The sequence below is a fragment of the Aethalodelphis obliquidens genome, unplaced genomic scaffold (genome assembly GCF_003676395.1).
Source record: "Aethalodelphis obliquidens isolate GAN/ISIS:26980383/991018 unplaced genomic scaffold, ASM367639v1 scaffold43, whole genome shotgun sequence".
NCBI classification, from domain to species: Eukaryota; Metazoa; Chordata; class Mammalia; order Artiodactyla; family Delphinidae; genus Aethalodelphis; species Aethalodelphis obliquidens.
Window position 1 is genome coordinate 3,341,374 of NW_020837987.1, and position 25,860 is coordinate 3,367,233.

Consider the following 25,860-nt stretch of genomic DNA (forward strand, 5'->3'; position numbering starts at 1 on the left):
TATCCTGATCAACATATTTACCCTTCACAGATTTCATTACATAAAGAGATGTTCAGAAAGACTCCAGGATTATATATCTCCAGGTGCTTTTCTACAATACAATTATACTCATCTTTTAATGCAGGATGGAATCCAGGAAGAATAGTAGGTCTCCACATAAACAATCTTTGGCTGTGGTCACTGTAGATCAAAGTCATGTTCAAATACTGTTTCTTTGGCTCTTAGGAACTGACCGAAGGTGCAGGAACTGACCACATGCTGCAGCTCTCTGTCCATGAGCACAAGATGGATTTCTGGAAAAGCATTCCTCTCTTTCATTTACTTATTTTCATCTCATTACACAGAGGATTGTGGGTGTTTTCATTGCAGTACTGTGAGATCTTGGGCATCCTGCTTCTTTGGTGTTTCAGTTTAGAATGTTATAAGCTTAAGGCTTATATGACAAACGTAAACAAGCCAAATGAGAACTCCTGTTGGCAAAATGATTTTCAAGAGTCCTTCTAACATGCTGTTGTCAGAAAGCAAATTTGAATGTCCTTTGTCTGTAGGTATGTGTTAGGCACATAGAGAAGATCTAAGAGGAAATATACAGAAATGAAAATGTAAAGGTGGTGGAATTATGAATGGTATTTTTTCAATATATTTTTATTTAATATTGTTATATTGTTTTTACAATAAAAGTTTGAATGCTCTTATCATCTAGAAATTATTAGTTATTAAAATATAAATTTTAACAGGGTCTCATTTATAATGAGAAACAATTTCAGAACACACATCCCCTCCCCCACCCCGCCAGGCGCCACAAACAGGCAAAGCAAAACTTTTGGCATCTTACCTGCAGGGAATCAGAAGCACGTTTCGAAATGCAGCATCAAGACAGAATAGCATCGAGGTTAGGAGCACTGACTATGGAATAGGGTACCCCTGAGTTCAGATCCATTCTTTTTTTTTTTTTTTTGTGTGTGTGTTTCGCGGGCCTCTCACTGTTGTGGCCTCTCCCGTTGCGGAGCACAGGCTCCGGACGCGCAGGCTCATAGGCCATGGCTCACGGGCCCAGCCGCTCCGCGGCATACGGGATCTTCCCGGACCGGGGCACGAACCCGTGTCCCCTGCATCGGCAGGCAGACTCTCAACCACTGCACCACCAGGGAAGCCCCGGATCCATTCTTATTGAAGATTTTCATTAATCTCCCTGACCTCAATTTCCTTATCCTTACAATGGGAGTAATAATAGGATATACTTCATAGGGATATTGAGAGAAGACTTTCTGCAGGCACAGGGCTCAATAAATGTTGGCTGCCTAAAATGGGACGGTTGGACAAAAGAAGCAATATATATGAAAACATTAACTTTCTATAACTTAGGTAAAATCGGCTGGAAATCATTTTGAAGATTAAAACTAGATAAACTTGTCAACGAAAGAAGGTATGTAATAAAAAGGTCAAGGTTACAGAGGGAAATTCAGGTTGATCTAGAAGTTGGAATCTGTACATTTTTAAAGTCAGACTTATTGAGGTATAATTTAAATACAGTAACATTCACCCTTCTTAGGTGTGCAGTTTTGAGTTTTGACAGATATGTACAACCATGTATCCACCGCTGCAATCTAGAATGTTTTCATCACCACCCAAGAGTTCCCCCATGTCCTCTGTAGGCGATCCTTTCCTCTCACCCCAGGATCTGGCAACCACTGATCTGATTTCTGTCCCTACGGTGTTGCCTTTTCCAGAATGTCACCTAAGTGGAATCTATGCATTTTTGAGAAAACATATTGTGCACCTTTTTTAAACCCTTTTCAAAAAACCTTTTGAGAAATCGTTTTTATGTGATGATTCTTGGTGCACTGGATGTTGCTGGTCATTCATAGGTGAATTCCATTTAACTGCAGTGACGTGCCTTCGTTTCTAGGCAGGCTGAACAAACTCTCCTGCTACAGTGGATTCTCCAAGCTGAAGTCATCTCTCCATGGCTAGCCCCCGCATTCTCTTCCTTTCTTTTTCCACTGGAAAACATGATAAATAATGGATAACAGAAATGAATCTGGGCTCAATGAAGTAGAGATTGAAATAAAAGTCCACTTGGAGCTATGGGTAAGAAACAATATGACGCTTCGAAAGTTGTTTTTTTTTCTTTCGGGATCATGCATGTTCTAATCAAATAAGAACATTTCTTATTGTAAAGATAGCTGGGGAAGACCAGACCAGTGGAACATAAGAACCAAGAGTCAAGTGTCCTTCTCTGAAGTAAGCAACTGTTGTCATAAACAAAATGACTCAACTCTTGTGATCAAGTGGCATATGGTAACTGCTAGCCCTAGTAGGGGATGGTTGTGTGCACTTACTGTCAGGCCTGGAGTAGCTGGCACTGTGCCCCTGGCAGAACAGGGCGGAGCAGGACACTTGGAGGACACGCCAACAGGTCTGGAGACAGATTCCAAACAACACTTGCTGCACGTGTGACCTTACATAAATCACAACCAACTGTCTTTCCATATCTCTTGCCCATTTTCTACACAATTGGAGGTTTTTTCTTCTCAGTCCTTTGTGATAGGCATTAGAGATATTTTCTCAGTTTATTATATCTTGGACTTTCTTATGGTGTCTTCTGTCATAATAAAGTTATAAATATGCACAGTGTGTCAAATTGATCAATCTTTTCCCTTATGCTTCTAGATTTTGAGTCAAAGACTATAGAGGAATTTACCTGTTTTCTCCTAATGCTTCGATGGTTTTTTTATCCACTGTGGTAGCCAGCCTCCAAGATGACCACCAATGATCCCTACTACCTGGTGTTTTCATGTAGTCCCCTCTCACATGGAATAGAGCTGACCAGTGTAAGAATAGGATACTGTGGAAGTGATGGAATGTGACACCTGAGGCTAAGTCAGCAAATGCATCATGACTTCTTCCTTCCACTCTCTTGGATCATTCACTACCACATCTCAAAGACATCCAAGCAGCACTATGGAGAGGCCAATATGGTGAGGAACTGAGGCCTCTGGCCGACGGCCATATGAGTGAGACATTGTAGAAATGGATCCCTCAGCCCCTAACCAAGCCCCAGCTGACATGCTCACCAGTCTCATGTGAAATACTGAGACAGAACAACCCAGCTAAGATGCTCTTGAAATCTTGATCCACAGAAACTGTGAGATAATAAATGTTCCTTGTTTGAAGCCACCGAGTTTTCAACCTCCCAAGCTAAAACTTTAATTCCTTCTTTTCCCTTGCTCTGCATATTCAACCAATTACCACATTACCTCAAGTCTACCTCCTAAATACTCTCTGGTGAATCATTCCCTTCCTCCCACCTCACCCCCTCTTCACAGCCACTCTCCTAGTTTAGACCCTCACCATTTCTTCCCCAGCACGTTCCACGGGCCTCCAGAACAGCCCCATCCAGTTGAGTCATCAGGCTGTTGTCAGGGTGACCTTTGAAGATATGAACTTAATCATGTCACCACCTTTTATGGCTTCCCATGGCTTAAAGCACTGAACTCACCTGGAGAAGTTGGGGGATTGTTAAAAACACAGGCTCCAGGGTGCCATCCTAGACTCCACAATAGATTGTGAAATGATTGTCTCAGAGCAGAGAGCCATGCAGTGGGAAAGCAGGTAAGGGAGGGGTCCCTAACTGTGGATTATGCAGAGACTCAAGATGGATGAAATTTGGCAGACTCCACCCCCCTCCCCCAACCTGCCAGTACATGTGTTCTCCCTTGGCCTCTGTGTGTTTTTCTAAACATGTGGTCTTGTTTCCTGTTTCTGGGATGCGGTCAGTACACAGGGATCTGCATCTTTAGAAAATGATGCCAACAAAAATCAACCTAAATACTACTGTTGCCCTCTCTGGATTCTCCCCCAGGGAATATCCCACATTAAAATGATAGTTTGAAAATGAGGCTCAACAATAGTCTATATGCACATCCGGACACATAACAAATGGGTGATCAACTATAATAGCAATTGTGGAGAAACCGTTAGTAACAAATAAGGAGCTATAAAAGAGAAGACTGCTTTAACAGGCTCTTTCTAAAGGTGGAGCAGAGCAAAATTTCCATCTCTAGGCTTGGATTAAAATTCTCCCATGAAAGTGGAAATTATCCAGTGACCTAAGGGGCTTAAGGTGGTCCCAGGTGCCCTGACAATAAAAGGTGTCCAGATCACAAGATGGGAGCTTGTCTGGGGATTCAAGGAGGACCTTTCACACTCAGACTGTGCAGTGTGAAATTTGTAATTTGGTATCTGGTTCATGCATCAGTTTTTCATTGCAAAGCTCGGACACCTAGCCCTTGGACGCCCCCCCATCCACCCCTACCCCACCCCCCCGCCAAAGGAAACAAACCCTCTTTGTTTAATCGAGAAAGTCCTAGTTCTCGGGTTTTGGTCGGATAGGTGTCACCAGACCTAGGTTTGCATCGCACTTTTACCTCGACAGGTCATTGTGCAATCATAAGCATTCCTGCTCTTGGTCCGTGTGTCCTGAGTGAGGGTGTTGAGGTCCTCCTAGCAAGCGGCTGTGACAGCCCTTGCCCCGCGAGAGTGACCTGGCTGGGAACAACGGCACTCGAGGCGGAGCTTCACCGCACTGGCACACGCCTACTTCTCCCCCTTACAGGCAGGCGCGGGTGAGGCCAAACAGCCCGGGTTCACCGATCGCCCAGCGCGCACCTTACCGGGAGTTCACCCAGCGAGACGCCGGCCTCCGTCCTCAGGCCCGGGGAAAACTCCAGCCTCACCAGAAGCTGAGCCCGGAAGCCGCGCGCCGCCACACGCCATGAGCGGCCCCCTGCGGCCGGGCCCAAGCAGTTGGCGGCGGGCGGCCACCGTGGTGCTGGCTGCGGGTTGGACGCTCCCGGTGGCCGCCGCCCCGCCGCGGCCCCCGCCGCCCGCCGAGGGCTTCCGGCTGCTGCTGCTGCTGCGCTCCGCGCGCCAAGGCTTCTTGCCCGGGGCGCACGTCTTCCCGGGTGGGGTGCTGGACGCGGCAGACCGCTCGGCCGACTGGCTGAGCCTCTTCGCGCCGCACCACCGGCCGCCCCGCTTCGGCCTGGGCCCGGCGCCGCCCAGACGCGCCACCTTCCCGGTGCTGCCTGATGCCAGGCCCGGAGCCGCCGACGGGGACGAGGCGGCGCTGCCGGATGACGTTGCCTTCCGCATCTGCGCCATCCGCGAGGCCTTCGAGGAGGCTGGCGTGCTGCTGCTGCGGCCCAGGGGCCCCGGGCCCGCCGCGTCCGAGCCGGGCCGCGCCCTCGCGCCGCCGCCGGCCCTGGCCGACTGGCGCGCCCGCGTCCGCCGAGACCCGCAGCACTTCCTGCGCCTGTGCGCTCACCTAGACTGCACTCCCGACATCTGGGCGCTGCACGACTGGAGCGCCTGGCTCACGCCTTTCACGCAGCGCCGTGGCCGCCGCTTCGAGACCACCTTCTTTCTGTGCTGCCTGTGCGAGCCGCCGCCGGTCTTCCCCGACTTGGTGGAGGTGGTGGACTGCCAGGTAGGCGTCCTCCCGGCGCGGAGTGGGGACCCACTGGAGCTTGGGAATGAGGACCCCACCCCCGGCCGGCGGCCCAGGCCCACCCGGAACCTCCAGATAGGCCGGGCCCAGGGAAACTAATTCGCTTGCTCAGGGACATACAGCCAGTACGCGACTGAGCGGGCATGGGACCCAGGTGGTCCGGCCCCCGGCCAGCAGGCCAAAGCCATGACCTTGGTGAACTGCTTTCTACTTTCCCCGGCTTCACAGCCCCAGGGCCTCGACGATGTCTCCCCACGCGGTTTCTCCAGCAGGAGGCCAGCGGAGACGCTAGGAGCTCTGCTAGCGCTGATCAGGTGCCAGGCTCCTTCCTAAGCACTTGCCGTGCATTAACTCATTTCAACCCCCAGCAGTTTGTTTCCTCATAGTTCAGTCTTTTAAAATTTATTTGAGACTGTTTCATTTGAGACTTGTTTTATGGCCACGAATATGGTCTACCTTGGTGAATAATCCCTCCGCACCTAAAAAGAATGTGTATTCTGCTGTATTTTATGGAGTGTTTGTAGAACTGTCAGTTAGCTTAAGTTCGTTGATAGTGTCCTCAGGTCTTTCATATCATTTACCTGTTCCATCAAGTACTGAGAAAGGAATGCTGAAATCTTCAAAGAATAATTGCGGATTTGTCTTTTTCTATTTTCAGTTTTTCAGTTCCATCAGGTTTTGCTTCGTGTATTCTGAAGCTCCCTTGTGAGGTGCTGCATAGGACTATTCAAGCTTGATGGATTGAGCCTTTGATTATGATGAAATATCCTTCTTTATCCCTGGCAATGTTCCTTATTCTGAAATCTGAAGTTTACCGTCTGATACTAATACAGCCGCTCAGACTTTCATTTGATTAGCAATAGCATAGTATATCTTTTTCCATTCTTTACTTTTAATCTGTGTCTTTATATTTAAAGTGTGTTTCCTGTAGGCAGCATATAGTCTTACTTTTTTATCCAATATGACAGTTTCTGCCTTTCAACTGAAGTGTTTAGATCATTTGTATTCAGTGTTATTCTCAATAAGGTTAACTTCAAATCTACCATCTTGCTGTTAGTTTTTTAGTCTGTCCCCTCTATTCTTTGAACTGTTTTTCTTCTTTTCCTGACTTCTTTTGGATTAACTGAGTATTTTTAGGACTGTGTTTTATCTCCATTATTGACTTATTAACTGTACTTTTTGTGATTGCTTTAGGGTTTGCAATATACATCTCTCATTTCATGTGTAGTTTTAGAACCTTAAAATAATATACTTCCATTTCTCCCCTCCTGTCATTTATGCTTTTGTTGTCATACATTTGACTTTTATTTCTATTATAAACTCTATAATACACTGATTATTTTTGCTTTAAATAGTCAATCTGTTAAAGACTGTGAAAATGAGGGGGAAATGTTTACCTGCACATGTACCATTCTTAGCACTCTTCATTACTTTGTGTGGATTTAATCTACATCTGGTATCTTTCTGCCTAAAGAACTACCTCTAATATGTCATGTATTTCAGATCTTCTAAATTTGTTTAGAATGAATGAATCTAAATTCATTCTAAACAGTGAATCTTCTAAATTTTGTCTGAAAATACGTTATTTTGCTTTTGGTTTTTGAAAGATATTTTGGCTGGGTATAGAATTCTATGTATGTTAACAGTTTGGGTTTTTTTTCTCTCTCTCTCTCAGTACTTAAAAATGTTGCTTCATTATTTTCTGGTTTGCATAATCTTCTGTTGAGAAGTCTTTTTTTTTCTTCCAGTTTTATTGAGATATAATTGACATACAGCACTGTGTAAGTTTAAGGTGACAGCACAATGATTTGACTTACATATCCCATGACATAATTACCACAGTAAATTTAGTGAACATCCATCATCTCATAGAAAAGTTTGCTTTTAACGCTCTGTTCCTCTGTATGTAATGTGTGTTTGTGTTTTTGGTGTATGTGGCTACTTTAAATATTTCCTCTTAATTATTGGTGTTCAGTAATTTGATTATGATGTGCGTGGTTTTCTTTTTGTTTTATTATTTAATTATTTGTTTCTTCAAATATTTTTCACCTCCCTCTGTTTTCTGGGATTCCATGTATGTTGGACTACTTGATAATGTTCCACAGGTCCCTGATGCCTTGTTCATTTTTTTCAATCTTTTTTCTTCTCTGCTTTATTTTGAATAGATTTATTGCTATATTTTCAAATTTTCTCCCTTTTCTTTCTTTTTTTAAAAAATAAATTTATTTATTTTATTTATTTATTTTTGGCTGTGTTGGGTCTTTGTTGCTGCATGCAGGCTTTCTCTAGTTGTGGCGAGCGGGGTCTACTCTTCGATGCGGTGCGCGGGCTTCTCATTGCAGTGGTTCTCAACATGGGATGATTTACCCATCCCACCCTCAGGTGCATTTAGCAACGTCAGGAGACATTCTTGGTTGTCACAACTCAGGGACTTCTACCGGCTTCTACTGGGTAGAGCCCAGGGATGCTGCCGAATATCCTTCCACAAAGAATTATCTGGCTTAAAGTGTCAGTACTGCCGAAGTTCAGAAACTGAGGGGCAACAGTGGAATTTAGAGCCAGCGTCACCCCACCCCACCACTGCCCTGTGAGTTTGAAGCCCAGGTTTTTTAGTTAGAGGATGCAGGGTTATCCTAAGGATTGGAAATACTTTATGTAAAGTATTTTTGCTCAAAATACTTTTACTGGTAACTAGTAAAACTAGTGTTTTACTAGTGACAAGTAACCAATAAACAATAAGTTATTTAAGTTATTTTAGCCTATGGTCTAGACCAACCTGAACAGGTTGAATTAAGTGAGTTAATGGCTGTTGTTTAACCCTTTATCTTCATTGTTACCACTGAACTCACAGGATACCTTAGAGATTGGGTGGTCCTTTGAGGCCAGAGCTTTGTTTTTCAAAATGTAACCTTGGCCAACTTCAGAAGAATCTAGGGTGCTTATTAAACATAGATTGCTGGGCCCCATAGATTGAAGATTTAACAAGTTTCTCAGGTTTCTCATACAAGCTTGTAAACTTTGGGCCTATAGGTATTCAAGGCAGTCAATCTCAACTCCCTGGTTTTGGGTGTGAGAATCAGTTTCCCCAGTGTAAGGAGATATTTAGTAAACCAGTTGAAGAAAGACCTTTTGGGGTTATTTCATATTATTGAATCAGCTCTTTTTATCTAAATGTGTATGGAAGGAAGGCTTGGGAAAGTGGGCAGGTCACAGCAGTGAGGCCACTTAAGTGAAATGGGTAAGTGCTATCTGGTTGATAACGTGCAGTTATTACACTCCTGGGCCGATAGACTGGGTCACATCTCTTGATCTTCCTGAAAGCTTCTCTTGCTCCGGCCTCTTTACCTTCATTGTAACACATGGCACACATCACGCTACATTTTGTTTGCTGAAGGCCCTATTAGGGCCTGAGAGATCTTTGTCTCATCCACCACCACATCCTCAGTGCCTAGCCAAGGCGCCCATTTATGGGAGGAATGAATGGGCACTAAATTCTCAATCTGCTGTCATGAGTTTATACTTCAGAGTCTTCCTTTAGGAGTGACCAGAACCACCTTGCCTTCTTAGCATCTCCTGCCTTTTATGCTGAACAAGGCTCCCAGGTCAACCCTTTGTGATCTATCCTGGTTTATTTACTAGTTCTCAGGATCAGTGTCCCAATAATCAACCTCTGAAGGGGATCAACCCAGCTTTCTTCACCAAGTCTTTTCATGTTGTCTCAGAGGAATCTAGCAAGACACATTAATGAATTACTTTTACATTTTCAGTTAGCTCTTAGGTACTGATCTAAGGATCTCGAGTCTTGCGTTGTCTATAGGATAAACTTCAGGAAGCCTTACCTTTGTCTTCCGCAGTGGTCATCTCCGTCAGAGGCAACTGAAAGCTTCATATCAAAGGAAATTTGGCTTGCACCTCCACAGTTCTACGAAATAAGAAGACTAGAACACTTTGCCTCTCTCTCTGACTTGCACAAATTTTGTTTGGATCGTGAATTAGAAGGGGTGGAAAGATGGCTGCCAATCACATTATTAACTGCTGATGGAACAATCCAGCTTTTACCAGGTAAATCAGTGAGTTATCAATGTTTTTGTTAGTATTCACATTTAATGCTCTGGGCCGTATGGCAGTATTATCTCACACAGAGACATGCACTGCAGTCTCTGTTTTACACACTACAGAGGTACTAATTAAATAAGATCAAGGTCTGTAAGATATTCATAGTATTTATTATAACCAGAAATTCTGGATACATTACTTTACATACACTTATGTAAATATATTTCCTAGACACTAACAAAGTTCTTTCTTGTATATTAGCTCACTTTTTTACATTTTATTTTTAAATTATGTGAACTTGTAAATTGTACTTATTTGATTGAAAGAGAGTTTGTTGGTGGTCAATTGTTGTTGGGTGAGTACAGGATAGAGGTTTTGTAGCCGCTTACGGTGGAGTTTTGTGACCTGTCTCACTTAGGGCTGCTTATCTCACTTCTCAGAATTGTGAAAATACTTGTTGTTCATCCTACAGTGGGACAGCTTAGCAGTTTTGATGTGTAAATAGTAATTTCTGTAATTTAACCTTAAAATGATTAGAGCAGCCCACACTGAAACACCAAAAATATATGGATATCAAGGCCAACATTAACATTGAATGGGATAAAGAGAGTCATGAATTAGTGTAAAAAATTATAGTTCAGGATGAAAAAATACTAGTCATAAATGTACCCAAAGAAAATTCTTGGCTGGAAATTGGAGAACTGGGGAGGGTAGGGGTGGTATTAAAAACACAAAAAATAAATTGAGGTAAGCACAAAAAATTAGGATTTTTTTTAACAACTATCTCAGTTCCAAACACCTGAAATAGATAAAAATAAACACTGATTTATATATCACAAATATATTGGAATGTTTTATAAAATAACACTAAAATTTTTAAAATATTATTTTTCAGGAGATGAGATGTACTTAGAAGATTCAAACTATTTAGAAAATCTTATGTCCACTGAAAAAAAGAATGAAGAAATCATGAAAGAAGGCAAGAAATTTCACCGAATAGTGATGTACAATCGCCATGATTATAACATCCACGTGACAGTTCAGTCAAAGTATAAACATGTTTACCCTAAGAACTATGTAGTGAGTAAGAGCCGTCTGTAGAGAATGGCTTCTTTGTAAGCTGGCCTCCTTGAAGTTGTCCTGATGAAAAATGAGGGTTGACTAGACGTGCCTGGAACTTAAGCAACTTTGTGCCTGTAAGTTCTAGTACAGTCTTTCATATTTCAAGTGTATTACGGAGCTCTCTTATTTTATTCTTTAAACCTTACAGTATCACACAAGTATAAAGTATTAATGATCTTGTTACCAAAACGAGAAAAAAATTTTCACGAGGGTTTCCGCTTCTGTATTGTTTTGTTATCAGAAGTTTAAATAAGATGTTCTACTGTATTGTCTTTTAACTGTATTAGCACTCTGCCTGATGTGCTGGGAGATTGGTCCATAAATTCCTTAGACTTTCTGCTGGAATTAATTTAAGGATGTATGATTAGATACATTGTGAACAGTAGACTGAGGTGACCTTCAAGTGACTGTGTCATTATTTTCTTATGACTTTAGCTTGATGATTAAGAGAGAATTCTGTTTAAAACTAAATGGCCTGAGTTATTAGGTTTACCAGATTGGAAATTAGTTTAGTGACTGTTGTAAAGAAATATGAAGCCATAACAAAAGCCATAATTATGTTTACCTTGGAGGGCTAGTTAACAGAATCCAGAGAGCTTAGAGGGATGTAGAACTATACATCATTTAATGGTACTTACTAATGGTGTTTGTTTTCAGTGTTTTTAATATGGGTAATTTGTTCACCTCCTCTTAAGAGAATAATGTTTATTGATTAAAGATGGGAAATGGTTTAGACGCCAGTTCATTTTATATCTTTGACTATATTATGCATTGTACATTGAATTTCATTTTTCATGAAACGTTCTGGTTTTCCTATCTATAAAATAGAGCTATTGATAATTAAAGTTTATGTGTATTATTTAATCCTACTTAGAGGAATACATCTAGATCAGTGGTTCTCAATCCGGGCACTTTTGCCCTTCCGGGGCATTTGGCAGTGTCTGGATAAATTTGGGCTGTCACAACTGAGAGTGCGACGCTTCTACCATCTAGTGGCGAGAAGCCAGGGGTACAGTTTAATATCCTGCAATGCACAGGACAGCCACCCACAGTGAAGAATTATCTGGCCAAGTTTGAGAACTCTGATCTAGAGGAAAATCTATTGTCTTTGGTAAATGGTTCCAACGTGTAAATTTTGAGAGCCACAGATAGAATTAGCATTCAGTCTGGCTTCTGAATCTATAGAAGTTCTCTTTACTCACTTTTGGCCTTGGGCATACTCTTCTTTCCTTCTCACAGAAAACAGAATGTTATAATCGGAAGAACACCATGATTTTGCTGATGAGAAAACTGAGAAACAGATTCACACAGCTAGTTAGTGCCACAGCCAAGAGTAGAACCTGATTCTTTTTCTAGCAAGTGGCATCTGTTGCCTGTCACTAAAAGCAGAGGTCTGAATATGTCTGCCCATCGCATCTTGGTATTACAGTCGCCAAGGAAACCACAACTCAGCCAAGCATTGGATGAAACAATGCTTTCCTCACATAAAGAGGCAGAGCAAGACCAGCTTTTGAATGACCTCCGTAAGAATCCAAAACTGGGCTGGCATCAGGCTAATATGTTCTTGTCCTCACAGTTCTTTGTTAATATAAAACAAGAGTGCCCTATAACATGGAAAATATAATACGGACTTGAATGTAAGGGGACTTCTTCTCTCCTGGGGGATGATTTGTGGGGGGAGCCCTCATATATGGGCATATGTAGGTCACATTCTTTAAACCGGAAATTGCTTGCCTTCCACTTTCTCTTTTCTCACTGGCTGGAAATGGTGGCAACTGGAGCAGCTACCTTGGACCCAGAGACAGAAGACAGATGTTAAAGCATAACTGCCTACCACTTGGATTGCTCACCTCTTGCTTGTTATGTGAAAATGAAAATACACTTCTATTTTATATAAACCACTATATTTTAGGATCTCTTTGTTAAAACAGTTTAGCTTGTTCCCTAGTCTATACTTTTCCCTCCTAGCAGGTTCCCTCAGTGTAGCCTTCCCTGTGTCAGAAGGGAAGTTAAGTTACCAGTTACTGAAGCTAAAAATCTGAGTCATTCATGATTCCTCCCTTTCCTTCATTCCAATATCCAGGTGACTAGCACGTCCTATTGATCTATTAAACACAATTATCTTGAAACTCCCATCTGCCCACCTCTGCACTGCTATCGCCTTAGTCTAAACCATAGTTGTTTCTTAGCCAACTGTAACAGCTTCAGAGCCAGTCTCTTCATTTTCATTCTTCCCCCTCAAAATGCATTCCTCCTGAAAAAGTGAACTTGACATTGAAACTTAAGTCATGTCCTGTCAGTGCCCTCATTAAAGCCCTTCCATGGCTTTTCCTGACACTTAAACACTAAATGTGTGGTCTACAAGGCCCCACCTTTCTCTCTGATGTCATCATACACCCCTCTCCCTCTATAATCCCATCGGAAGGGTCTTCTTTCTCTTTCTTGACTGCTCAAAGTTCTTTCCCACCTCAGAACCTTTGCACACACTGTTGCCTTGAGACAAACCTGGATCTCTGAACTGTTTTTGTTCTTGGGTCTCCTTTTTACTGTAGCTTCAGAAAAACAGACATTAAGAACAGAGGTTGGACATCTAATATGTGGATTATTGGCATGTCTAAGTGAAAATTCCAGAACAAATAAATAGAAGAAAAGCATTATTTAGAGAACAAAGTTTTCTTGAGCTGAAGGAAAATATTGTTCTTCAGATAAAAAGGTCCTGCTATGGTCAAAGCAAAAATAAGAAAAATTGTTCAATACCTGGATGATATTTTGAATTTCAAAGACAGAGAATGCATAGATTTTCAGGGAGAAAAAGAAAAGATTACTCACAAAGGCACAAAATCCCCTTAGTGTGTATCACACAGTAACATGATAAACTGGACAGCATATTCTGAGGGGAAAAGGACGTGTGTGGTCAGTAATTTTATATCAACCATGTGTGAAAGCCACAGAAATAGTCCTTGTTTATATATGGGCTCTGAAGATTCCGGAGCTCTGAAAAATATGATTTGATAGAAATACTATAGATAATTAAAATTTTGATTATTGGAAATAAAAACTTTTGAAGTAGAAATGCATGGTAGAAGTCCTAATGGTGAGTGTGGAAATAAAATACAGGAAGTAAGTATGAATAGTTAAATATGGCTAAAAAGCACTGCAAGTATTAAAAATAATTCAAATTTTAACGTATTTTGTTAAAAAAAAAGTAACTTTCTTACAAAAATAATTTGGTTCAATAATCCCAGATTATGTTATCATTAACAGGAAGTGGCTATGGGAGGAATTTAAAAAAACACATGAAAGGAGGGAATCAATGACTGCAGGTTTGTGATAATACCTGTTTAAGTGTTTTGAAATGCAAAAGTGGCTATTAGAATTTAAAACAGAATGGTCACTTTTCAAATCAGTCAAAAGCGAAGCACAACCCCTAATGTAGAAGATAGAAAATATGAAAATGGCAACAAAACAAAAGCTTCGAATAAGACAGTTCAGGTAGGAATAAATATCAACCATGCTGATGCATGAAAATGGGTTAAATTTATTGAATGATAAAGAATCTTAGATTAAATGTTTTTAAACCTAGTTATCTAGAGGAACTTGAAAAAGAAGAATAAACCAAGCCCAAAGTTAGCAGAAGAAAGGAAATAAAAATAGAAACTTGAGCAAAAATAAATGATATAGAGATAGGAAAACAATAGAAAAGGCTAACAAAACTAAGAGTTGATTCTATGAAAAGATAAAATTGACAAACCATTAGCTAGACTAACCAAGAAAAAAAGAGGATGCAAATCAGTAAAACTATAAATGAAAGAGGAGACATTACAACTGATACCACAGAAATAGAAAGGATCATAAGAAAGTACAATGAACACAGTATGCCAACAAACTGTGCAACCTAGAAGACATGGGTAAATTCCTGGAAACATAGAACCTACCAAAACTGCATCAGTAAGAAATAGAAGATCTGAACAGGCCAATAATGAGTAAGGAGATTGAATCAGTAATTTAAAAACAAAACAAACAAAAAAAACAAACCTCCCCAAAAAGAAAAACCCAGGACCAGATGGCTTCACTGGTGAATTTTACCAAACATTTAAAGAAGAATTAATGCCAATCCTCAAACTCTTCCAAAATTTGAAGCGGAGGGAACACTCCCAAATTCACAAGGCCAGAATTAGCTTGGTACCAAAGGACACTACAAGAAAAAAAACTACACGCCAATATCCCTGATGAATACAGTTGCAAAAATTCTAAAGAAAATGCTAGCAAACTGAATTCAGCAGCACATTAAAAGGATCATACACCCTGATCAAGTGGGATTCATCCCTGGAATGCAAGGATGGTTCAACACGCAAATCAATAAGTGTTCTGCATCACATTAATAAAATGAAAGATAAAAATCATATGAGCAACTCAATAGATGTGGAAAAAGTATTTGACAAAATGCAATATCCATTCATGATAAAAAAAAAAAACAAACTCAACGAATTAGTTATAGAAGGAACTCAACATAATAAAAGCCATAGATGACAAGCCCACGGCCAACATCGTGCTCAGTGGTGAAGGGCTGGAAGCTTTTCCTCTAGTATCAGGAATAAGACAAGGGTGTCCATTCTCACCCTTCCTATTCAACATAGTACTAGAAGAAATCAGGCAAGAAAAAGAAGTAAAAGGCATTAGAATTGGAAAGGAAGGAGTAAAATTGTCTCTATATGCAGAACACATGATTTTATATATTGAAAATCCTAAAAACTCCACTGAAAAACTGTTAGATCTAATCAACTAATTCAGTAAAGTTGCAGAGTACAAAATCAACATACAAAGATCATTAGCATTTCTATACACTAACAATAAATTATCTGAAAAAGAAACAAAGAAAACAATCTCATTTACAATAGCATCAAAAACAATGAAATACTTAGGACTAAATTTAACTAAGGAGGTGAAATACCTCTATCCTGAAAACTGTAAACCATTGATGAAGAAAAGTGAAGACACAAACAATTGGAAATATATCCCACATTCATGGACTGGAAGAATTAATATTGTTAAAATGTCTGTACTACCCAAAGGCATCTATAGCTTCAATCAATCGCTATCAAGATTCAAATGGCCTTTTTTTTAAAACAGAAATAGAAAAAAAATTCTAAAATTTATATAGAACTACAAAAGACCCTGAATAGTCAAAGCAATCCTAAGAAAGAAGAACAAAGCTGGAGGCATCACACTTCCTGACTTCCTGACTTCAAACGATATTACCAAGCTATCAGAACAGCATAGTACTGGCATGAGAACAGACACATAGACCAACAGAATAGAATTGAGAGCCCAGGGGCTTCCCTGGTGGCGCAGTGGTTGAGAGTCCGCCTGCCGATGCAGGGGACACAGGCTCGTGCCCCGGTCCGGGAAGATCCCACATGCCGCGGAGCGGCTGGACCCGTGAGCCATGGCCGCTGAGCCTGCGCGTCCGGAGCCTGTGCTCCGCAAAGGAGAGGCCACAGCTGTGAGAGGCCCGCGTACCACCAAAAAAAAAAAAAAAAAAAGAAAAAAGAATTGAGAGCCCAGAGAATGAAACTAGACCCCTATCCTATACCACTCACAAAAATCACTCAAAATGGATTAGACTTAAATGTAAGAACTGAAACCACAAAAATAGAGGAAAAAGTTTGTTGACATGGGCCTTGTCAATAATTTTTTGAATATGACACCTGAAGCACAAGCAACAAAATTAAAAATAAACAAGTGGGACTACGTCAAACTAAAAAGCTGCATAGAAAAATGATCAACAAAGTGAAAGGGCAGCCAAATGAATGGGAGAAACTATTTGCAAACCACACATCTGATAAGGGGGTTAATATCCAAAATATATAAGGAACTCATACTAGCTAATATCAAAAATGCAATCCAATTAGAAAATGGACAAAGGGCCTGAATAGGTACTTTTCCAAAGAAGGTATTCAGATGGCCAATAGGTACATGATAAGGTGCTCAACATCACTAGTTATTAGGAAAATGCAAATCAAAACCACAATGAGATACCAGTAGCTCACACCTGTTGGAACGGTTATCATCAAAAAGACAAGAGATAAGTGTTGGTGAAGATGTGGAGAAAAGGGAACACCTGTGCATTGTTGGTGGGAATGTAAATTGGTACAGCCACTATGGAAAACAGTAAGGAGGTTCCTCAAAAAGTTAAAAATAGAATTATCATATGATACCATTTCTGGGTATATATCTGAGAGAAATTCTGAAGAGATATCAGCACCCCAATGTTCTGTGAAGCACCATTTACATGAAAACAACCTCAGTGTCCATCAACAGATGAACGGATAAAGATATACGTATCTATCTATCTACCTATTTATCTATATATATGTATGTGATGGAATACTATTCAGTTATAAAAAGAAGGAAATCCTGGCATTTGAGACAACATGGATGGACCTTGAAGACCTTATACTAAGTAAAATAAGGCAGACAGTGAAAGACAAATACTGTATTATCTTACTTATATTTGGAGTCCAAAAAACAACCTCCTAGAAACAGAAATCAGATTTGTGGTTGCCAGAGGTAGGGGTAGGGGTGGGGGAATTGTGGAGGTGGTCAGAAGTACAATCTTCCAGTTATTAGATAAATAAGGTCTAGGAATGTAATGTACATGATGAGAATAGTTAACAATACTGTATTATGTATTTGAAAGTTGCTAAAAGAGTAGATGGTAACAGTTCTCATCACAGGGGAAAAAATTTTGTAACAGATGGATGGATGGTGGTGATGGATGTTAACTAAACATACTGTGGTAATCATTTCACAATATATACATATATCAAACCATTATGTTGTACACTTTAAACTTATACAATATATGTCAATTATATCTCAAAACTGGAAAAAATTAAATCTAATTATAAGTTGTTTAAAAACAATACTGCATGAGGGCTAAAAATAAAAAGAGGGGAACACAAGCAAGAAGAGCTTAGAGACTACTAATCAGATGAGATGGAATTCATCATAGGAACCAATAAATAAAAGTTAATTTTAGTTTGATATATACAGTTAAAAATGAAGATACGAGAATCTTGCAGCGAGTAACACAATATTAAGCTATGGAAAAAATACATTAGAAACAAGGATAATCTGACAGATGTATAATATTAGTGGGAACCACGACAAATGCCTTCTCTGATGCACAGAACAAGTCCATAAAAGATAACTGAGGCGTCTTGGAAAGACCCTGGGCAGGCATCAGGCTTCTGTTTTTGGGTTGAATGACATAACTGCAAAAGTTCATTCCATCTCAACTGATGCAAAATAAATACAACTTTAAAAGTTCTTTTAGGGCTTCCCTCGTGATGCAGTGGTTAAGAATCCGCCTGCCAATGCAGGGTACACAGGTTTGAGCCCTGGTCCGGGAAGATCCCACATGCCGCGGAGCAACTGGGCCCGTGAGCCACAACTACTGAGCCTGCGCGTCTGGAGCCTGTGCTCCGCAACAAGAGAGGCCGCGATAGCGAGAGGCCCACACACCGCGATGAAGAGTGGCCCCTGCTTGCCACAACTAGAGAAAGCCCTCGCACAGAAACGAAGACCCAACACAGCCATAAATAAATAAACAAATAAATAAATAAAAGTACTTCCCACTAATTGGGGGAGTGGGGAGACAGGTACAGATATTGACCCCCTTAAGCCTCAAGAGGCCTGGGTGGCTGGAGCGCCATGCAGTGAGTTCCCATTTCAACAATCTTGACTCTTCATCTCAGTGTGATATATAATTATTTTCATTTTCTGTGAGGCATGCTGTGAAAAGTTTGGGAAACACCATATTGTAGCATAGTACCTAGTCGAAGGAAAAAAGTGTTAACCCCACACAAAGAACTGGGAGAGGGCTGGAACTTCCCTGGAGGTCCAGGGGTTAAGATTGTGTGCTACCACTGCAGGGGGCAAGTGTTCCATTCCTGGTGGAGGAGCTAAGATCCCGCATGCCCTGAAGTGCGGCCAAAAAGTAAAAAATAAAGAAAAACACAACTTTAAGAAAAAAAAAAGTGGGAGAGGGCTGTACTCTGCATCTTCTTTGGGGCTTGGGAACTGCCTCTGAGACCTCGTGTTTAAATCCGACCTGGTGATTTCCCTTTTTTTTTTTTTTTTGACAAGGTCTGGGGCTTTTAGGGGGACGGGGGCGGGGGGTTGGGGGGGGGGGGGGGCGCAGCCTGGTTGGCCCCATTCAGTAACACGTGAACTTCATGTACTTTGCGTTGTGCTTTCCTCCAGACTGGCAGCACATTTTTGCTGCTTGGAGCTTTAAGCACATGTTTACTTGACCTCTGGAACTCAAACTTACATTTAAAACTGAAGGCTTCAGGTGAGTGCTGGCGAGGACCCAGGGAGCGAGCCACGTGACGCCCCGCGCAGCTCCGCCCCCCCGTCGGCCCCCAAGCGCTGTGAGCACAGCTGCGGCCAGTTGTGCTGGCGGTTGGCGCGCCGCGCGGTTTCTGGAATCCTCAAGGCGTGCGCTGGCAGGGGGCGGGCGCTGGGGGGCGGGGCGGGAGCCCCAGTGAGCCCTCGCCGGTGTTCAGGTTGGAGGACGGCGCGTAGCCTGCGGTTAGCTGCGGTGCTGGGCCAGGGCTGCGGGGCCTGGGCTGGGCGCGCGGGCTCCGCGGCGCTGACCTGGAGAGGAAGCGTGACTCCGCGGAGGCCGGCACTGCAGGAGACTCTGTTTTCGCCCCCAAAAGTTCATCTCGAGGGAGTAGCGACGGGGAGACCAGGAGCCGGGCGCGGCCGCTACGCTGCGCGTGTTTCCCGGGCGAGTCTGCCCGGTGGCCTGCGAGGCTCGGGGAAGATGCTCCACGTCCTGGTGCTGAAGGTGAGTGAGCGCGAAGCCCTGAGCCCGGCCGTTCACCCGCTCCCCGTGCAGGGTCCGCCCCGGCTGGGGACCCGCGGGAAGGGGTGCCGGATGAGATCCCGGACGCTTAATTTCAGATAAACAACGAGGAATTTTCGTTCAAGGCTGCCCCATGCAGTATTTGGGACATATTTAGAGTAAAAAAATCATTCGTTGTTTCTCCGAAATTCGGGTTGAACTAGGTGTCGTGTATCTAGAACCTCAGGGGGAGAGACGGACTCTGACCCCTTCTCCCGGTCCCGGTTCGGCGCTGGGTGAGGCCCCCGTCGCGCCCTCGGTCCGTTGACCTATTACTCTCCCCCGACGCCGGTCCTCTCCGGCCGGTCCCCACCTGCATTGGACAGGGGCGTGGGTGACCTGTGTCTCTCCTCCGAACACACACCCGTCCCGGCTGCACTCGTGGGGACCCCTTCCCGCTCGCGCCCCAGGACTCTGGCGGCCAGCCCCTCCCCACGCGGGCTCCTCCGGACTCGCCGTCGTTGGAGTCGGGGGGCGGGGGGTGGGCAGCGGGAGTTCGCCCCGGAGGGGGCCTGCAGAGCGACCTGAACTGCAGCTTCTTTGAGTGAGGTGCGTGCTCCTTAAAGATGCCAGAGACCGGGAAAGCACGTAGTGTGTTCACGGTGTGTACTTGCAGGAAGGAGTTTACAAACCAGAGCAAAGGGGTGGGTATTGGGAAAAGGAAATATAAAAAACTTTTTGGAAAAGATCATACTTCGGTGGGCAGAGGAGAGGCATGATGGCATTTAAAAAAAAAAATCAACTTTCCTGTTCCTGTTTTATGTAGTTTATACCAACAGAGATTCACAAGCGTTTGAAGCAGCTGATTCTTACAGAGGATTCGCTCTGAGACTTTTAGGGTTTCGAGATGTAACTGGCAAGCTCCTCTCCACCACCTTCCCTAAATAGTCTGATTTCTCCTTTAGAAAGACAGGGCTCTTCCAGGGGGTACGGATGATGCCATGTGCAAATCCATGAACTTTGGAAGGAGTTGCTGGACTCTCACTGCCTCTAACTTGGGAACCCCTCTTTTCTCAGTTGGACCCAAGAACCCTTTTCTCTACCCCCTCAGCTCTGGTCTGGCCCCACTGCCGGTTCTTACCCTGCTCACACTCAGAGCAAATTTTCTATCCAATATAGGAGTATTTCCTCAAGTGTGGTACCATTACCAGCTGTAGTTTTCCAGATTAATTTAGCTTTTACATGGATAAATTTTTCCCCCCAAGTTTTTGCCAACAGATGAATGGATAAGCAAAATGTAGTATTTACATACAATGGAATATTATTCAGCCTTAAAAAGGAAGGAAATTCTGATATATGCTACAACATGGATGAATCTTGAAGACATCATGTTAAGTGAAATAAACCAATTACAAAAGGGCAAATACTGCATGATTCCACTTATGTTAGGTTCCTAGAGAAGTCAAATTCATGAAGACAGAAAACAGAATGGTGGTTGCCAGGGGCTGGGGTGGGGCATGGGGAGTTATTGTTTAATGGATATAGAGTTTCAGTTTTGCAAGATGAAAAAGGTTCTGGAGATGGATGGTGATCAAGGTAGCACAACAATATGAATGTAGTTAATGCTACTGAATATGGTTAAGATGGTAAATTTTATGTGTACTTTATCACAATTAAAAATAAATTTAAAATTTTTAACAGTTATGTATTTGTAATATATTTTAGAAATAAAAACATCATAACTAGCATTACAGACCTGTTAGGATGAGGCTAAGGGGAAAAAAGGTGTTGATTAAAAATATATGTAAAGGAAGCATCCCAGGGAACATGCAGTTGTGTCAGAAATGAGGAAGGCAGAATGCAGTGAGACCCAGAAGCACTGCAGGAGAAAAGGACGTCATGTCATCCTTGATCAGAAAGGTGATCAGCACAGGGAAAGCCCCAAGGCCATTGGTCCTGCAGTCAAGCTTTGTTAGTGGAAAGGATCACTTACATTTCAAGACAGCTAGGTATGGACCCTTCAGAGGGACAGCTTGTGCCAGGAGGGGTGACAGAAGAAGCTAAACAAGCCTTGGAAATAGGGGTGAGATTCTGAAAGCTGCAGGCTGTGACCTCAATAATGTGGTAGAAGCAGCTGTTCTGCTGGCTGAGTGTATGACTTCAGTACCGTCAGCGAAATCCACAAACAGAATGTCAGGAGTGGTTTTCCTGCTGGAGTGCTTACCCAGATGCTGCTTTGTTCTGAGGAGACTGGATTGAGATTGAAGCAGTAGCTGCCCAGGGATCTCTCACGACAGTATGAGCAAAAGTGGGCCAAGTGCTAGTTAGTCTGGAAATTTCATAACGTTTTAAAATTAACATCTTAATTTTTATAATTGATGTCGGAAAGTAAACTTGACTAAAATATCTGAAGTTATTATGCAAATACCATATACTAAGCGGAATTGAACATGAATTGATAATTAACGATGAGTCCAGTTACTGATGTTATAAATTATACTTACACCCACTCATGTTACTGAATGTAGGAAAAGAGACACTCATTACATAGTTACCCAGATAAATGAAAGTAAAGGGAAATAACATGTAGGAAACATGAGTCACTATTCCTGAGAAATAATAAAGAACATACTTTAATTCAATTAAATCCTATTAATTTAATGATGTGAGATATTTAGTTCTCATGCCAGATAGCTGATTCTACGTTTACTTGAGTAGAAATAAAGTATTCAAGTTTGAATGGTAGAGGTAAGGAGAAGAAAGTGGACCAAAATATTATATAGATACTGTTTTTCTAATGGAAATAACGTAGACATGCAGGGAAAAAAATGTGTAAGGCTGATGACTGCAGTGTGGGCAGCATTGCCTTATGGCATCGGCGGGAAGCAGCAGGCCCCAACCTTGGCAACTTGAGCCACTTGTTCTTCTGGAGGGTAAAACTGAACCTGGCCTACATTTTTTAGGTTTCAGTAGCAGATTAAAAAAAAAAATTGAAACAATCTAGAAACTTCAAATTATGTGTGATGCCTTCAAAATATTTTTAAACATCTTTCCCCATCTTAATATTTTGAAGATTTTCAAACTCAAAAACAAGTTATAAAAACAATATTGAGAATAACCATATACTCTATACCTAGAGTCAACAATTGTTAACATCTTGTCATATTTGCATATTTCTTAATAATATATGTATATAAAATTGTTGACTTCTTTTGCCGAACCATTTGAGAATTAGTTGTAAACTCTAAATACTTATGCGTGTGTTTCCTAAGAATAAAGACTTCTGCTTACATAACCAGAATATAATTATCACGCTTGAGAAATGTAACATTGATACATTAATATAAAATCCATACTCAGATTTCTCCAACTGTGCCAATAATGTATTCTGTAACTTGTTTTCTCTGATCCAGGATCCAATAAAAAATTATACATTGCTTTTAATTGTCATGGCCTTTTATTCCCCTTGAATTTGGGTCAGTTCTCTGGCTTTTTTTGTATCTTTGATGTCATTGAAATTTATGAAGAGTAAGGGCAGTTGCTTTGCAAAATACCCTTCAGGTTGGATTTGTCTGTTTCCTCATGAGTGTGTTCAGGTTAAACATTTTTAGTAAAATACTGCATAGGTGATGCCACGTCAGAAGACAAGAAGCTTTTAAAAAAAATCATTACTTTTGATGAAAAATAATTTAAAAATCCAACTTTTTATTAGGAAATACTCTAGACATACAAAAATGTATAGAAAATATTATAAACACCTGGACATCTATCACCTAGCTTTGCCAGATTTCAACATTTTGCCATATTTGTTTCATATCTTTTTTAACCATGAACTGTTTTATTGTTTTTAATGTAGAGTTCTGTGATATTTTGAAAAATGCGTAGTCATGTAATCACTACCACGGTCAAAATACAGAGCAGTTCCATCACCCCCCAGAATTTCCTTGTGGTCCTTTGTAGTCATTTCTTTCCCCCACCTCTAGTCCTTGGCAACCACTACTGATTTGTCTTCTGTCCCTATTAGTTTTGCCTTTTTCCAAAATGTCATAAAAATGGGATTGTGCATATGGAATCATACAGTAGTATGTAGCCTTTGAGTCTGGCTGCTTTGACTTACTGTAATGCATTGGAGGCTCATCTGTGTTGTGGCACTTGTTAGGAGTGAGTAGTATTCCATTGTATCAACATGTGACAATTTGTTTATACAGTCACCAGTTGAAGGCCATTTGAGTTGTTTCCAGTTGAGGGAGATTATAAATACAGCTGCTAGAAACTTTGCCTACAGGTTTTTGTGTGAATACAAGTTTTTATTTTATGGGTAAATCAGTAGGATTTACTGATGTTTGTTTGTTACTGATGTTGTTTGTTACTGATGTTTGTCAGTATGTTTAATTTTATGAGAAACTTTTTCAAAGTAACTGTACCACTTTACATTTCCATGAGCAGTGCTCTACATCCTCACCAGCACTTGATATTGTCAGTTTTATACATTTTAGCCATTCTAGTAGGTATTTACTGGTATCTCGCTGTGGTTTTAATTTTAATTTCCCTAATGACAAATGTGTTAATCATGTTTCCAGGTGCTTGTTTGCTCATCCTTCCATCTTTTTTTGTCAAGTATCTGTTCACATCTGCCCATTCTTCTAACTTGGTGGTTTGTTTTCTTATTATTGACTTTGTAGAGTTTTTTATATATATATTGGATAAAGTTCTTTGTTGAATATGTGATTTGTAAATATTTTCTCCCAGTTGGTGGCTTATCTCTTCCTTCTCTAAACAATGTCTTTCAAAGAGCTGAAGTTTAAAATTTGGATTAAGTCCAGTTTATCAATTTTTGCTTATACGAATTATACTTTTGGTGTTTTATCTAAGAAATCTTTGCCTAACCACAGTCACAAAGATTCCCCCCATGTATTCCTCAAACATTTTTTATAGTCTTATATTTTACATTTAGATAAATGATCCATGTGAGTTAATTTTTGTATATGGTACAAGGAATGGATCGAGGTTCATTTTTTTGCATATATCTAATTGTTCCAGCATCATTTGTTGAAAAAACTATCCTCCTTCCATTGAATTGCCTTTGTGCCTTTATTGAAAATCACTTGACTACACATGCGTGACTGTTTCTGTTGTGTTGATTTATGTATCTGTGCTTTCTCCAGTACCACACAGTTCTGATTACTGCAGCTTTATATTAAGTCTTGAAATCAGATAGTGTGTCTTCCAACTATGTTGTTCTTTTTCAGAATTATAGGGGCTATTCTAGTTCCTTTACCTTTCCAATAAGAATTTCATGAATAGTTTGTTGATTTCACAACTGCTGGAATTGAGTCCTTTTTATAGACCATTTTGGGGAAAATCAAAATCTTAACATTCCATGAACATAGTATATTTGCATTACAGGCCTTTCTTTGATTTATTTCACCAGTGTTTTGTACCTTTTAGCATGCAAATTGTTCATTTTTTTGTTAGATTTATTCCTAAGTAATTCCTGCTTTTTGGTGCTATTGCAAACGATACTGTTTTTAAAATTTAAATTTCCAATTTTTATTGCTGGAATATAGACATGCAGTGGAATTTATTATATGACCTTGTACCCTGGAATCTTGGTACAATCACTTATTAGTTCTAGTATATTTTTTGTAGACTCCTTAGAATTTTCTACATAGATATTCTTATTGTGAATAGAGACACTTTTCTTTCTTCTTTTCTGATTTTCCTGACAATCTTTTCTTGTACTGACTAGGACCTCCAGCACAATGTTGAGTAGGAGTGGTAAGCACACCACTAATAAATTTTTTATTTTGTATGTTTCACTTTTTGGTTCTAGAATTACCCTTTTCCAAAGTTTATTTTTTTAAAATAGTTTCCATTTCTTACGTGAAATTCTCCTTTTTAAAAAACAAACTCACTATAGCCATCTTATCCTTCAGTTTTTGAACATGGTATTTATAATAGCTGCTTTTAAGTCCTTACCTGTTCACTTCAACATCTGGGCAGTCTTGGGTTCACTTTCTGTTGGGCATTTTTTACCTTGGCTGTGCACTGCATTCTCATTTCTTTGCCTGTCTAGTATTGCTCATGCTACACTGACGGTTGTGGTGACAGGGAACTACTGTGTGCTCTGTCAGCACTTTGGGAGGCTTGGTTTATAGTTCTTGGCAGACCTCTTGATTTTGCCCTTGTTGGCAGAGCACATTCCCTTTGTCCTGCAACATGGTCTTTACTCCTCAGGCCTGGCACTGCAGGGGTTCTCAGGGAGCCTGAGGTGTTTACTGAGCCTCCTTAACTCCTGCTCCAAACTCCCTTT

General features: G+C 41.2%; 2 protein-coding genes, 2 long non-coding RNA genes and 1 pseudogene across 4 annotated transcripts in view; 3 read left to right on the plus strand and 2 right to left on the minus strand.

Annotated features, from left to right (window-relative positions):
- LOC113605767 (uncharacterized) lies at positions 1-1,025 on the minus strand. Its single transcript, XR_003427331.1, has 2 exons — positions 836-1,025; positions 1-574 (listed from the first exon to the last, which is right to left on the minus strand). It is a non-coding gene; the product is annotated as an uncharacterized LOC113605767 (long non-coding RNA).
- Positions 1,026-1,405: 380 nt separating this feature from the next.
- Positions 1,406-4,495, minus strand: LOC113605766 (uncharacterized). The gene is made up of 2 exons (XR_003427330.1): positions 2,343-4,495; positions 1,406-2,003 (listed from the first exon to the last, which is right to left on the minus strand). It is a non-coding gene; the product is annotated as an uncharacterized LOC113605766 (long non-coding RNA).
- Positions 4,496-4,534: 39 nt separating this feature from the next.
- NUDT19 (nudix hydrolase 19) lies at positions 4,535-11,535 on the plus strand. The gene is made up of 3 exons (XM_027079321.1): positions 4,535-5,491; positions 9,367-9,574; positions 10,464-11,535. Exons 1-3 carry the CDS (start codon positions 4,778-4,780, stop codon positions 10,667-10,669), a joined length of 1,128 nt encoding a protein of 375 aa, XP_026935122.1. The 5' UTR covers positions 4,535-4,777; the 3' UTR covers positions 10,670-11,535.
- A 7,731-nt stretch (positions 11,536-19,266) lies between these two features.
- The window catches only part of TDRD12 (tudor domain containing 12), an 81,586-nt gene continuing 74,992 nt past the window's right edge, over positions 19,267-25,860 (plus strand). The window contains exon 1 of the mRNA XM_027079323.1: positions 19,267-19,550. Coding sequence (XP_026935124.1) covers positions 19,527-19,550 — 24 coding nt within the window. The 5' untranslated portion in view covers positions 19,267-19,526. The remainder of the gene's footprint in view (positions 19,551-25,860) is intronic.
- LOC113605736 (2-iminobutanoate/2-iminopropanoate deaminase pseudogene) lies at positions 21,447-21,849 on the plus strand (annotated as a pseudogene).